This window comes from Oncorhynchus clarkii, chromosome 20 (assembly GCF_045791955.1).
Source record: "Oncorhynchus clarkii lewisi isolate Uvic-CL-2024 chromosome 20, UVic_Ocla_1.0, whole genome shotgun sequence".
NCBI lineage: Eukaryota > Metazoa > Chordata > Actinopteri > Salmoniformes > Salmonidae > Oncorhynchus > Oncorhynchus clarkii.
In genome coordinates, this window is record NC_092166.1 from 78,927,365 (window position 1) to 78,940,211 (window position 12,847).

Below are 12,847 nucleotides of genomic sequence, written 5' to 3' on the forward strand. Positions count from 1 at the left end.
GAGTAACATTATGAGTATGTTGTCTATCACTAGCAGCACCATATCATCAAGCAACATTCGGAGAATGTTGCATGTCACTAGCTGTACCATCTCACCAAGTAAAATTCTGAGTATGTTGTATTTAATTAGCAGCACCATATCACCAATTAACATTCTGAGAATGTTGTATATCACTAGCAACACCATATCACAGAGTAAAAATCTGAGGATGTTGTCTATCACTAGCAGCACCATACCACAGAGAAACATTATGACTGTGTTGTCTATACTAGCAGCACCATATCACAGAGTAACATTCTGAGTATGTTGTCTATACTAGCAGCACCATATCACTAAGTAGCAGTCTGACTGTGTTGTCTATACTAGCTGCACCATATCACAGAGTAACATTCTGAGTATGTTGTCTATACTAGCAGCACCATATCACTAAGTAGCAGTCTGACTGTGTTTATACTAGCAGCACCATATCACTAAGTAGCAGTCTGACTGTGTTGTCTATACTAGCAGCACCATATCACTAAGTAGCAGTCTGACTGTGTTGTCGATACTAGCAGCACCATATCACTAAGTAGCAGTCTGACTGTGTTGTCTATACTAGCAGCACCATATCACTAAGTAGCAGTCTGAGTATGTTGTCTATACTAGCAACACCATATCACCAAGTTGCAGTCTGACTATGTGTTAATGCACTTGGCACATAAAGGTGATTCTGATTCTACAACTGCCTCTGCCTGTCACTCTTCACTCAGTTCAATGACTAGTGAAATCACTTCAAGAAGTAGAGACAAAACATACCGTTCAGCAGTGCATCCTTAATGGAAGATTCTTCTCTATTCTAATCGGTGATGGCACTTTTTCAATCTGTAGAAGGAAAACTGGTTTTTACCTTTCCTAGTAGCAGCTCAAGAGATATTGCAGAGTACTGTGTGTGAGTGGAGTTCTCACACCTTCTCCTAGCCCTCCTCTCCTTTCCTCCCCCTTGCTTAATTCTCAGTTGAATACATCTTTTAGCTTTTCCAGCTGATAGTTTTCAATGGCTGTCAATATCCTGTGCCCACGGCGATGGAGTACAATGGAGCAAATCACGTTTTATTGGTCACATACACATATTTAGCAGATGTTTGTGTAACAAAGGGCTCGTGTTCCTAGCTCCAACAGTGCAGTAGTATCTAACAATTCACAACAATACACACAAATCTCAAAGTAAAATATATTTAATATTAGGACGAGCAATGTCAAATTGGCATTGACTAGAACACAGTAGAATATGCTACGCAACATCCCAAAGGCCTCCAGATATCAGCATCGGTCTGAAGGCACGGCAACTGGTATCCATGGCAACCACACAAAGGCGCTGTGTGCAGTCCTGATCTGCAATATTTTGTGATGAGAGAGAAGGAGCGAGGTAGAGGAGCGGATACAGGTTTGGAAAGAGAGACGGGAAGGGGGTGGAAAGGGAAAGAATGGATGCAGATGGATTATTGACATGTATTGTCTGCTCTGCCAATGGCCATGCTTAGGAAGAGAGTGAGAAAGGAAGAAAGAAAAGAGCGTGAAATGACTTCATACAGCATTACAAATATTAGATCATTTTGGCATTAGTCCTCAGGAGACTGAATAACTAAAACAGCAGCACAGAGATGTTATATATATATATATATATATATATATATATATATATATATATATATATATATATACTGGATTTATTTACGAGGTAGACCAGCTTTAATATTGCAGACAGATTGCAGCTTCAATCAATGTAATTGTCTGCATCACTTCCAACTCCCCATATATTTTTGGGCAAATATACAGTACATTAATACATACATACATACATACATACATACATACATACATACATACATACATACATACATACAGTACATACACATATACACATATACAGTGCCTTGCAAAAGTATTCATCCCCCTTGGTGTTTTTCCTATTTTGTTGTATTACAACCTGTAATTTAAATGGATTTCAATTTGGATTTCATGTGATGGACAGAACACAAAATAGTCCAAATTGGTGAGGTGAAATTAGAAAAATAACTTGTTAAAAAAAATCAACAACAACAGAAAAAAGTAAAGCATGGTGTGTGCATATGTATTCACCCCCTTTGCTATAAAGCCCCTAAATAAGATCTGGTGCAACCAATTACTTTCAGAAGTCACATAATTAGTTACATAAAGTCCACCTGTGTGCAATTTATTTGTCACATGTTCTGTCACATGATCTCTATATAGTGGGGAGAACAAGTATTTGATACACTGACGATTTTTCAGGTTTTCCTACTTACAAAGCATGTAGAGGTCTGTAATTTTTATCATAGGTACACTTCAACTGTGAGAGACGGAATCTAAAACAAAAATCCAGAAAATAACATTGTATGATTTTTAAGTAATTAATTTGCATTTTATTGCATGACATAAGTATTTGATCACCTACCAACCAGCAAGAATTCCGGCTCTCACAGACATAGTTTTTCTTTAAGAAGCCCTCCTGTTCTCCACTCATTACCTGTATTAACTGCACCTGTTTGAACTCGTTAGCTTTATGAAAGACACCTGTCCACACACTCAATCACACACAGGACCACAGTCTCAAAGAAAACCATTAGTAACACACTACGCCGTCATGGATTAAAATCCTGCAGCGCACGCAAGGTCCCCCTGTTCAAGCAGCGCATGTCCAGGCCCGTCTGAAGTTTGCCAATGACCATCTGGATGATCCAGAGGAGGAATGGGAGAAGGTCATGTGGTCTGATGAGACAAAAATATAGCTTTTTGGTCTAAACTCCACTCGCTGTGTTTGGAGGAAGAAGAAGGATGAGTACAACCCCAAGAACATCATCCCAACCGTGAAGCTTGGAGGTGGAAACATTCTTTGGGGATGCTTTTCTGCAAAGGGGGCAGGACGACTGCACCGTATTCAGGGGAGGATGGATGGGGCCATGTATCGCGAGATCTTGGCCAACAACCTCCTTCCCTCAGTAAGAGCATTGAAGATGGGTCGTGGCTGGGTCTTCCAGCATGACAACGACCCGAAACATACAGCCAGGGCAACTAAGGAGTGGCTCCGTAAGAAGCATCTCAAGGTCCTGGAGTGGCCTAGCCAGTCTCCAGAGCTGAACCCAATAGAAAATCTTTGTAGGGAGCTGAAAGTCTGTATTGCCCAGCGACAGCCCCGAAACCTGAAGGATCTGGAGAAGGTCTGTATGGAGGAGTGGGTCAAAATCCCTGCTTTAGTGTGCAAACCTGGTCAAGAACTACAGGAAACGTATGATCTCTGTAATTGCAAACAAAGGTTTCTGTACCAAATATTAAGTTCTACTTTTCTGATGTATCAAATACTTATGTCATGCAATAAAATGCAAATTAATTACTTAAAAATCATACAATGTGATTTTCTGGATTTTTGTTTTAGATTCCGTCTCTCACAGTTGAAGTGTACCTATGATAGAAATTACAGACCTCTACATGCTTTGTAAGTAGGAAAACCTACAAAATTGGCAGTGTTTCAAATACAAATACTCCCCACTGTATATCCCTTCCACTAGAATTCCCATACTTTAATGAAGACAGCTTCTCCATCCTGGAGGGGGAAATCAATCATTTCCAGGCCCAGGGACATGTACTAGTCTGTGGCGACCGAAATGCCAGAACTGGACAAGAACCTGACACCCTCAGCACACAGAAATCCAAGATGGCGTAGCAGTCAGACGTATTTGTCCTTCGTCTTGTCGTGTCCCATGTATATATATTTTTATATATTTTTCTTTGCATATCTTTTTATATTTTTCTAAACCCTTACTTCAAAATACTCTCCTGCAACCCGCCTCACCCAATGTGGTGTGGCTTTTTCTCTAACGTATTTTTCTTCGCCTCTTACTGGAATCTCTCCAACAAAAACTAGCCAGATAACTAGCCAGCTAACGGTCATCAGCTAACCTTAGCTCGGAAAGCTCTCGCCAGTTTGTACAACGCGATTCAACCAGAGCATACCGGACCTATTTTTTTCTCTCCATATCCCCGGATTCCTATCGCAAGCTCGGAACCTTCACACCTTCCGACCTTCGCAGCTAACGTCCCCTGAATGCTAGCTGTCTAGAGCACAACGGACTGTTGGCTTACGAGGCCCATCGAATACATTCCGAAGCCACTAGCTAGCAGTCAGCTATCCTTTGCTAGCGGTCATCAGCTACCTTTATCCCGGACAACTCTCGCCAATCTGTACAGCGTGACTCAAACCAGAGCTGTCTGACTTATTCTTCTCGATATCTCCGGATTCCTACCTATTTTTTATTTTTTTTTAATTACAATTGTATTATTATGTTATTTTTTTATATATTTTTTCCACCTGGAATTATAGCAGCTAACAACTCCTGAACGCACAGCCGCTAATCTGCGGCCTGCTAGCTATCTTAAACACATTGGACTGCTGACTTAAAAGGCCCTTCGGACATATTTCTTCAGCCACTATACATATTTTGCCAATTGGCCTGGTTACCACACGGAGTGCTGCTGATCCGTCCTCTGATATAACTGCACGAGGGGGGCACAACAGACTTCCCTCCGTTGCGTCATCCCTCTAAGGCCTTCCTGTTAGCCTGCTAGCCCCGTGCCGCTAGCTGCCTGAAGCCACGCACTGGACTTGTATGATCACCCGGCTACGCATGCCTTTCCCTAACGTCACCATGCCGTGTCGATTGATGTTCTTGTTTGTAACTATTGTTTTATTTCACTGTAGAGCCTATAGCACTGCTCAAAACGCCTCAGCTAACAATTTAGTTCCACCCCCCACACACACAGTGACATCACCTGGTTTAAATGCAATTTCTAGAGACAATATCTCTTTCATTATCACTATATGCACAGGTTTACCCACACTGTGTTCACATCATACTATACCTTTATCTGTACATTATGCCTTGAATATATTCTACCGTGCCCAGAAATCTGCTCCTCTTACTCTCTGATCTGAACGTACTAGGCGTCCAGTTCTGTTAGCCTTTAGCCGTACCCTTCTCCTACTCCTCCTCTGTTCCTCCGGTAATGTAGAGGTTAATCCAGGCCCTGCAGTGTCTACCTCCACTCCCATCCCCCAGGCTCTCTCATTTGTTGACTTCTGCAATCGTAAAAGCCTTGGTTTTATGCATGTTAACATTAGAAGCCTCCTCCCTAAGTTTGTTTTATTCACTGCCCTAGCACACTCCGCCAACCCGCCAACCCGGATGTCCTAGCCGTGTCTGAATCCTGGCTTAGGAAAACCACCAAAAACCTTGAAATTTCCATTCCTAACTATAACATTTTCCGACAAGATAGAACTGCCAAAGGGGGCGGTGTTGCAATTTACTGCAAAGATAGCCTGCAGAGTTCTGTCCTACTATCCAGGTCTGTACCCAAACAATTTGAGCTTCTACTTCTGAAAATTAACCTTTCCAGAAACAAGTCTCTCACCGTTGCCGCTTGCTATAGACCACCCTCTGCCCCCAGCTGTGCCCTGGACACCATATGTGATTTGTAACCTAAACTGGGACATGCTTAAAACCCCGGCCATCCTACAATCTAAGCTTGATGCCCTCAATCTCATATAATTTATCAATGAATTTACCAGATATAACCCCAAATCCGTAAACACGGGCACCCTCATAGATATCATCCTAACTAACTCACCCTCCAAATACACCTCTGCTGTTTTCAACCAAGATCTCAGCGATCACTGCCTCATTGCCTGCATCTGTAACGGGTCTGCGAGCAAACGACCACCCCTCATCACTGTCAAATGCGAGCAGGCCTTTCTAATCGACCTGGCTGGGGCTATCCTGGAACGACATTGACCTCATCCCGACAGTAGAGGATGCCTGGTTATTCTTTAAAAGTGCCTTCCTCATCATCTTCATCATCTCTCACCATCTCATCATCATCTCTCACCATCTTAAATAGGCATGCCCCGTTAAAAAAAATTTAAACCAGGAATAGATATAGCCCTTGGTTCACTCCAGACCTGTCTGCCCTTGACCAGCACAAAAACATCCTGTGGCGTTCTGCATTAGCATCGAATAGCCCCCGTGATATGCAACTTTTCAGGGAAGTTAGGAACCAATATACACAGACAGTTAGGAAAGCTAAGGCTATCTTTTTTAAACAGAAATTTGCATCCTGCAGTACAAACTCAAACAAGTTCTGGGACGCTGTAAAGTCCATGGAGATTAAGAGCACCTCATCCCAGCTACCCACTGCTCTGAGGCTAGGAAACACTGTTACAACCGACAAATCCACTATAATTGAGAATTTCAATAAGCATTTCTCTACGGCTGGCCATGCTTTCCACCTGGCTACCCCTACCCCGGTCAACAACCCGGCATCCTCCACAGCAACCCGCCCAAGCCCCCACCATTTCTCCTTCACCCATATCCAGATAGCTGATGTTCTGAAAGAGCTGCAAAATCTGGACCCCTACAAATCAGCCAGGCTAGACAATCTAGACCCTCTCTTTCTTAAATGATCTGCCGAAATTGTTGCAACCCCTATTACTAGCCTGTTCAACCTCTCTTTTGTATCGTCTGAGATTCCCAGAGATGGGAAAGCTGCCGCGGTCATCCCACTCTTCAAAGGGGGAGACACTCTAGACCCAAACTGCTACAGGCCTATATCTATCCTACTCTGCATCTCTAAGGTCTTCGCAAACCAAGTTAACAAACAGATTACTGACCATTTTGAATCACATCGTACCTTCTCCACTATGCAATCTGGTTTCCGAGCTGGTCATGGGTGCAACTCAGCCACGCTCAAGGTCCTTAATGATATCATAACTCCCATCGATAAGAGACTTTTATCTCCCTCACCAACTTCAAACATCTGCTATCTGAGCAGCTAACCGATCGCTGCAGCTGTACATAGTCTAACGGTAAATAGCCCACCCAATTTTACCTACCTCATCCCCATACTGTTTATATTTATTTACTTTTCTGCTCTTTTGCACACCAATATCTCTACCTGTACATGACTATCTGATCATTTATCACTCCAGTGTTAATCTGCAAAATTGTAATTATTCGCCTACCTCCTCATGCCTTTTGCACACAATATATATAGACTCTCTTTTTTTTCTACTGTGTTATTGACTTGTTAATGGTTTACTCCATGTGTAACTCTGTGTTGTCTCTTCACACTGCTATGCTTTATCTTGGCCAGGTCGCAGTTGCAAATGAGAACTTGTTCTCAACTAGCCTACCTGGTTAAATAAAGGTGAAATAAAATTACTGTGCAGCTCTATTCATCGACCTGGCCAAGGCTTTCAACTCTGTCAATCACCACATTCTTATTGGCAGACTCAACTGCCTTGGTTTCTCAAATGATTGTTTCGCCTGGTTCACCAACTACTTCTCTGATAGAGCTCAGTGTGTCAAATCGGAGGGCCTGTTGTCCGGACCTCTGGCAGTCTCTATTTGGGGTGCCACAGGGTTCAATTCTCGGGCCGACTCTCTTCTCTGTATACATCAATGATGTCGCTCTTGCTGGTCTGCACCTAGTCACAGAAAAACACTGCCATTTTTCCAGCCAAAGAGAGGGGTCACAAAAAGCAGAAATGGAGATAAAATTAATCACTAACCTTTGATGATCTTCCTCAGATGACACTCATAGGACTTCATGTTACACAATACATGTATGTTTTGTTCGATAAACTTCATATTTATGTACAAAAATCTTTGTTAACAAGTTTTGTTAACAAGAAATGTGTTGAGTGGTTGAAAAATGAGTTTTAATGACTCCAACCTAAGTGTACGTAAACTTCCAACTTCAACTGTATCTCTTAACACCATCCACATTGGATTTCTATTTGCCATATGACATAGTGTTCAACTGTGCTGTGATGTTTCACAAAAGTTCTGAACCTTTCTATTCTCATTGTTTCCACAGATTGTAAATTGAAAATATATATTTTTTTCTAAAAAGTATTATATTATTGATTGATTGACTGCACAGAGATTAGTTTATTTGAGGATTAAAGGTTAATGGTTTGCTGTTCTCTTTCAAAGTTTATTGGTCCGTACACAGTTTAGCAGATGTTATAGCTGGTGCAGCAAAATTATTTTGTTAATAGCTCCTAACAATGCAGTCAAACATGTACACCAAAAATAAGAAACACGTCACTGTAACAGCGATGCAATCTATACTGGTATACAGCCTGGATCTATACTGGTAAATAGACCGGATCAATTTACACACGATATATTAAGAATGATATGTACAGCAGTGAATGATATGGGCTCCTGAGTGGCGCAGCGGTCTAAGGTACTGCAAGTCAGTGCGAGAGGTGTCACTACAGACCCTGGTTCGATTCCAGGCTGTATCACAACTGGCTGTGATTGGGAGTCCCATAGGGCGGTGCACAATTGGCCCAGTGTTGTTAGGGCTTGGCCGGGGTAGGCTGTTATTGTAAATAAGAATTTGTTCTTTAACCGACTTGCCTAGTTAAATATATTAGAGTGAGTTATGTCAAGAATCCAGTATATAAATAAATATGCAGTGAGTATAAACAGAACTATTAGGCAATGTACAGTAGTAGATATATTATGAGCTATGTTGAGGATACAGTATTTAAATATATAGTGTGAAACCGGAAGTGTCCATAGGTTTAATGCCTCTATGACATGGGACAGAAGCGTTGGCTGTGTGTGTAGACTTCCTATATACAGTTAGGTTCTAATTTAAAAAGAGTAAAAAACTCATGGACAATTATTAAAGCTCAAACCAAGTTTATTCACCCAATGGGTCAGACAGCTGAACAGACCAAGACATATTCACACAAGTACCTGTATGTAACCCTTTATCCTATGCTGAGTCTTCTCCTTACACATCTGAACAGCCAATACACCTCTGTTGCTAGACAGAACTTTAGTGATATCTGTTCCTGCTCACTTCATCTGACCTGACCTCTGCCCAAATTCCTCACACCTTCCCAACTCGACGGCTGCCCTGTTGACTTGTACCAGACTGTGGCCCTTCTCCTTCCCATAGGATCCCTGATGTTTAACGATAACATATCCTGACTTAATGTAAACGTGCTACATTCCCTTCTCTCCCTCAGTGACAGGAATAAGGATATTTCATATTTTCAAGTTTAGAAGTCAGAACCCATCAATACATTATACAGTATATGTACTACTGTATATAGAACACATTCTATTTTACTTTATAAAACTGGTTGTTTGGATCCTGGATGCTGATTGGACGAGCAGCTTTCCAAGACGTGCTGTATTCAAAAGCGTGCAACTGCATCCCGCAATTATGCAGGCATTCCTGCATCTTGAGCATCTCACTGTGTGCTAGCTAGCTTGCTACTAGCACATAGCGGCGTCGCCCCCGCCTCCCGCCTGCTGTGTACCAGAGTCCGCCTTAAGACTAGCTGGCTAAGCTAGCACACAGTGTCCTTCGTTCCCGCCTGCCCTCGCCATTGTTAACAGAACTGCGGAAACAGTGCCCGTCAGGCTGCTGCATGAAGGCTAACTTGATAGTTAGTGACACTGTCTACTGGTGTCGCCACTTATCGGCGGCTGGTTTCCAACGTTATTGTGCGTTAACGCCACCTACTGCACAAGAGCGCCCCCGCCTCCCGCCTGTCCTAACTTCAAAATGGACAGATAGAAGTATAGAAGACAGGTTCCTGCAGATGCAGGAATCCCCCGAATTGCCCCCTTCTCGCTGTATTGGCAGTCACAGACACACCTATGCTTGCTAACAGTTCCATCTGAACATTCCCCACACCCCTCTTCCTGCTCCACACCCCTCTTCCTGCTCCACACCTCTCCCTTCCCCACACCCCTCTTCCTGCTCCACACCCCTCTTCCTGCTCCACACCTCTCCCTTCCCCACACCCCTCTTCCTGCTCCACACCCCTCTTCCTGCTCCACACCTCTCCCTTCCCCACACCCCTCTTCCTGCCCCACACACCTCTCCCTGCCCACACCCCACTTCCCTGCCCACACCCCTCTTCACACTCCACACCCCTCTTCCCGCGCCACACCCCTCTTCCCGCTCCACACCCCTCTTCCCGCTCCACACCCCTCTTCCCGCTCCACACCCCTCTTCCCGCTCTACACCCCTCTTCCCGCTCTACACCCCTCTTCCCCGCGCCACACCCCTCTTCCCACTCCACACCCCTCTTGCCGCTCCACACCCCTCTTCCCTGCGCCACACCCCTCTTCCCCGCGCCACACCCCTCTTCCCCATGCCACACCCCTCTTCCCTCTCCACACCCCTCTTCTCCGCGCCACACCCCTCTTCCCCGCGCCACACCCCTCTTCTCCGCGCCACACCCCTCTTCCCTCTCCACACCCCTCTTCCCGCGCCACACCCCTCTTCCCCGCGCCACACCCCTCTTCCCCGCGCCACACCCCTCTTCCCTCTCCACACCCCTCTTCCCCGCGCCACACCCCTCTTCCCCGCGCCACACCCCTCTTCCCTCTCCACACCCCTCTTCCCTCTCCACACCCCTCTTCCCGCTCCACACCCCTCTTCCCCGCGCCACACCCCTCTTCCCTCTCCACACCCCTCTCCTTGCTGGCGGGTGGCACAGTGTTCTGTAGTTCAGGGGGACGCCATGTGGGAATGTGTGATGGTGAGGTGTGAACCGACTGGAATCTCACACCACTGTTGGCAGGGAATATTCCCTGTTGGAGCACTCTGAGCTCTCGGGAGGGCCGTTCCAAGCCACAGGATCGCGGTCTGAGAGCTGCCCTTGCTAGTTGTAGAGCCAAAGGGGGTCGGCACTCTCACAGTGGCCTGTCACAAAGGTAACTGCAGTCTCTCTATCCATCCATCTATCTATCCATCCACCCATCTATTCATCCCTTCATCAATCGGTCTCTCTATCCGTCTCTCTCTCTACCTTTGCAAGGTCATGGGCAGAGCAGCAGATTATGCTTGGCAGGAAGAGATCTACGCACAAAATGTTATTTTTCTTTTCCGGTCTCACTCTCTCCCTTGCTCTCTCTCTCTCTCTATCCCTATTCATCACTCTATCCATCTCAATGCAAGACAATGCATTGAAAAAAAAGGCCATGAATTCCTGATTGTCAGTCGCGCGTGTTTTCCAAGACAGAAGGAAGGAATTTGAAATAATGCAAAGTAGTGTTCTGTAATTCAGGAATTCTAGTGTTTCTTTGAAATTATAATATGTTTGGTCAGGTTTGAACAAGAGCGAGTGAGAGAAAGAGGCAAAGGGGTGGAAGACAGACACTACTCTTTATTTGTGTTTAGTTGTGTGCGAATGTGTGTGTGTTTTTTAACTGACCCTTGGCTGCCACCTTGAAGCTTTCGCACCCAAATGGACCGTCCAAATTGCCCTGTTGTCAGCTCATCAAAGGTCTGCGAGGGGAATTACAAAAAACAAACAAATGCCGTTTCTATCTTTATCTAGCTGGGTCACGAAAGTAGCAAGTAACTTTTCTCTCTCGACCTGGGAGGCCTGTTGATTCACCATTAAGATTAACAAGAACATCAGAGCACACATGTTCTGTATTTTTGGTGTGTGTGTGTGTGTGTGCGCTGGCATTCATGTGTCCATAGTGTGTGTGTTTGTGTGTAATGTGTGTGTGGCATTATTGCAGGCCACTGCTTCAGACAATGTCTCCACAGCGGTGGAACAGCCAGTGATCTACTGCGCCGGGCTGTATCGCAGGCATTTTCTGGAAAATCAAAGGACAAATCTGATTGAAAACATGTGGATCTCTTCGTAGTGGAAAGACGAGGGGAAAAACACACACTCAAGGAGCAAATTGGAATATACAGAAAGTCACAATGACTATAGGGCTTTGTTTGATGATAACAGAAGCTGATACTCAGAGGTCTATAAATGACGTAATGTTTATACCTCAAATCCAATGATGAAAACCCACAAATGTGTTGCCTCATGACAGCATTTAGCCTTCACATAGGCCAACTAAACCAGAAAAACAACCTTGATTTAGCACTGACACATTCGTTTAGAAGTTAGACTGTCTGTTGCACTGTAGGCCTGTACTGAAATAGAAGCTAGCTTGTTCTGCAATGGCTCAGTATGGTTCTACTAAGCTGCAGTGCCTTGCAAAAGTATTCACCCCCCCTTGGCATTTTTTCGATTTTGTTGCATTACAACCTGTAATTTAAATGGATTTTTATTTGTATTTCATGTAATGGACAAACACAAAACAGTCCAAATTGGTGAAGTGAAAAAAAAATTAAACAACAACAACAAAAAAACTGAAAAGTGGTGCGTGTATATGTATTCACCCCCTTTGCTATGAAGCCCCTAAATAAGATCTGGTGCAACCAATTACCTTCAGAAGTCACATAATTAGTTAAATAAAGTCCCCCTGTGTGCAATCTAAGTGTCACATGATCTCCGTATATATACACCTGTTCTGAATGGTCCCAGAGTCTGCAACACCACTAAGCAAGGGGTACCAACAAGCGAGCGGCACCATGAAGCCCAAGGAGCTCTCCAAACAGGTCAGGGACAAAGTTGTGGAGAAGTACAGATCAGGGTTGGGTTATAAAAAAATATCCCAATCTTTGAACATCCCACAGAGCACCATTAAATCCATTATTAAAAAATGGAAAGAATATGGCACCACAACAAACCTGCTAAGAGAGGGCCGCCCACCAAAACTCACAGACCAGGCAAGGAGGGCATTAATCAGAGGCAACAAAGAGACCAAAGATAACCCTGAAGGAGCTGCAAAGCTCCACACCGGAGATTGGAGTATCTGTCCATAGGCCCACTTTAAGCCATACCATCCACAGAGCTGGGCTTTACGGAAGAGTGGCCAGAAAAAAGCCATTGCTGAAAACCTCTTGA

The 12,847-nt window shown here is 44.2% G+C and overlaps 1 protein-coding gene across 1 annotated transcript; it reads left to right on the forward strand.

Annotated features, from left to right (window-relative positions):
* The first annotated feature begins 1,267 nt into the window (after window positions 1-1,267).
* Window positions 1,268-10,638, forward strand: LOC139377172 (uncharacterized). The gene is made up of 2 exons (XM_071120177.1): window positions 1,268-1,328; window positions 9,752-10,638. The coding sequence occupies exons 1-2, from the start codon at window positions 1,268-1,270 to the stop codon at window positions 10,636-10,638; spliced, it is 948 nt and encodes a 315-aa protein (XP_070976278.1).
* The last annotated feature ends 2,209 nt before the right edge of the window (window positions 10,639-12,847 follow it).

Excerpts from the sequence above, each read along its gene's own strand:
- LOC139377172 (XM_071120177.1), top strand. The coding sequence starts at position 1,268 with ATGCTACGCAACATCCCAAAGGCCTCCAGATATCAGCATCGGTCTGAA. Across the intron at positions 1,329-9,751 it reads GTCTGAAGGCACGGCAACTG|TTCCATCTGAACATTCCCCA; the intron begins GTATCCATGGCA and ends GCTTGCTAACAG.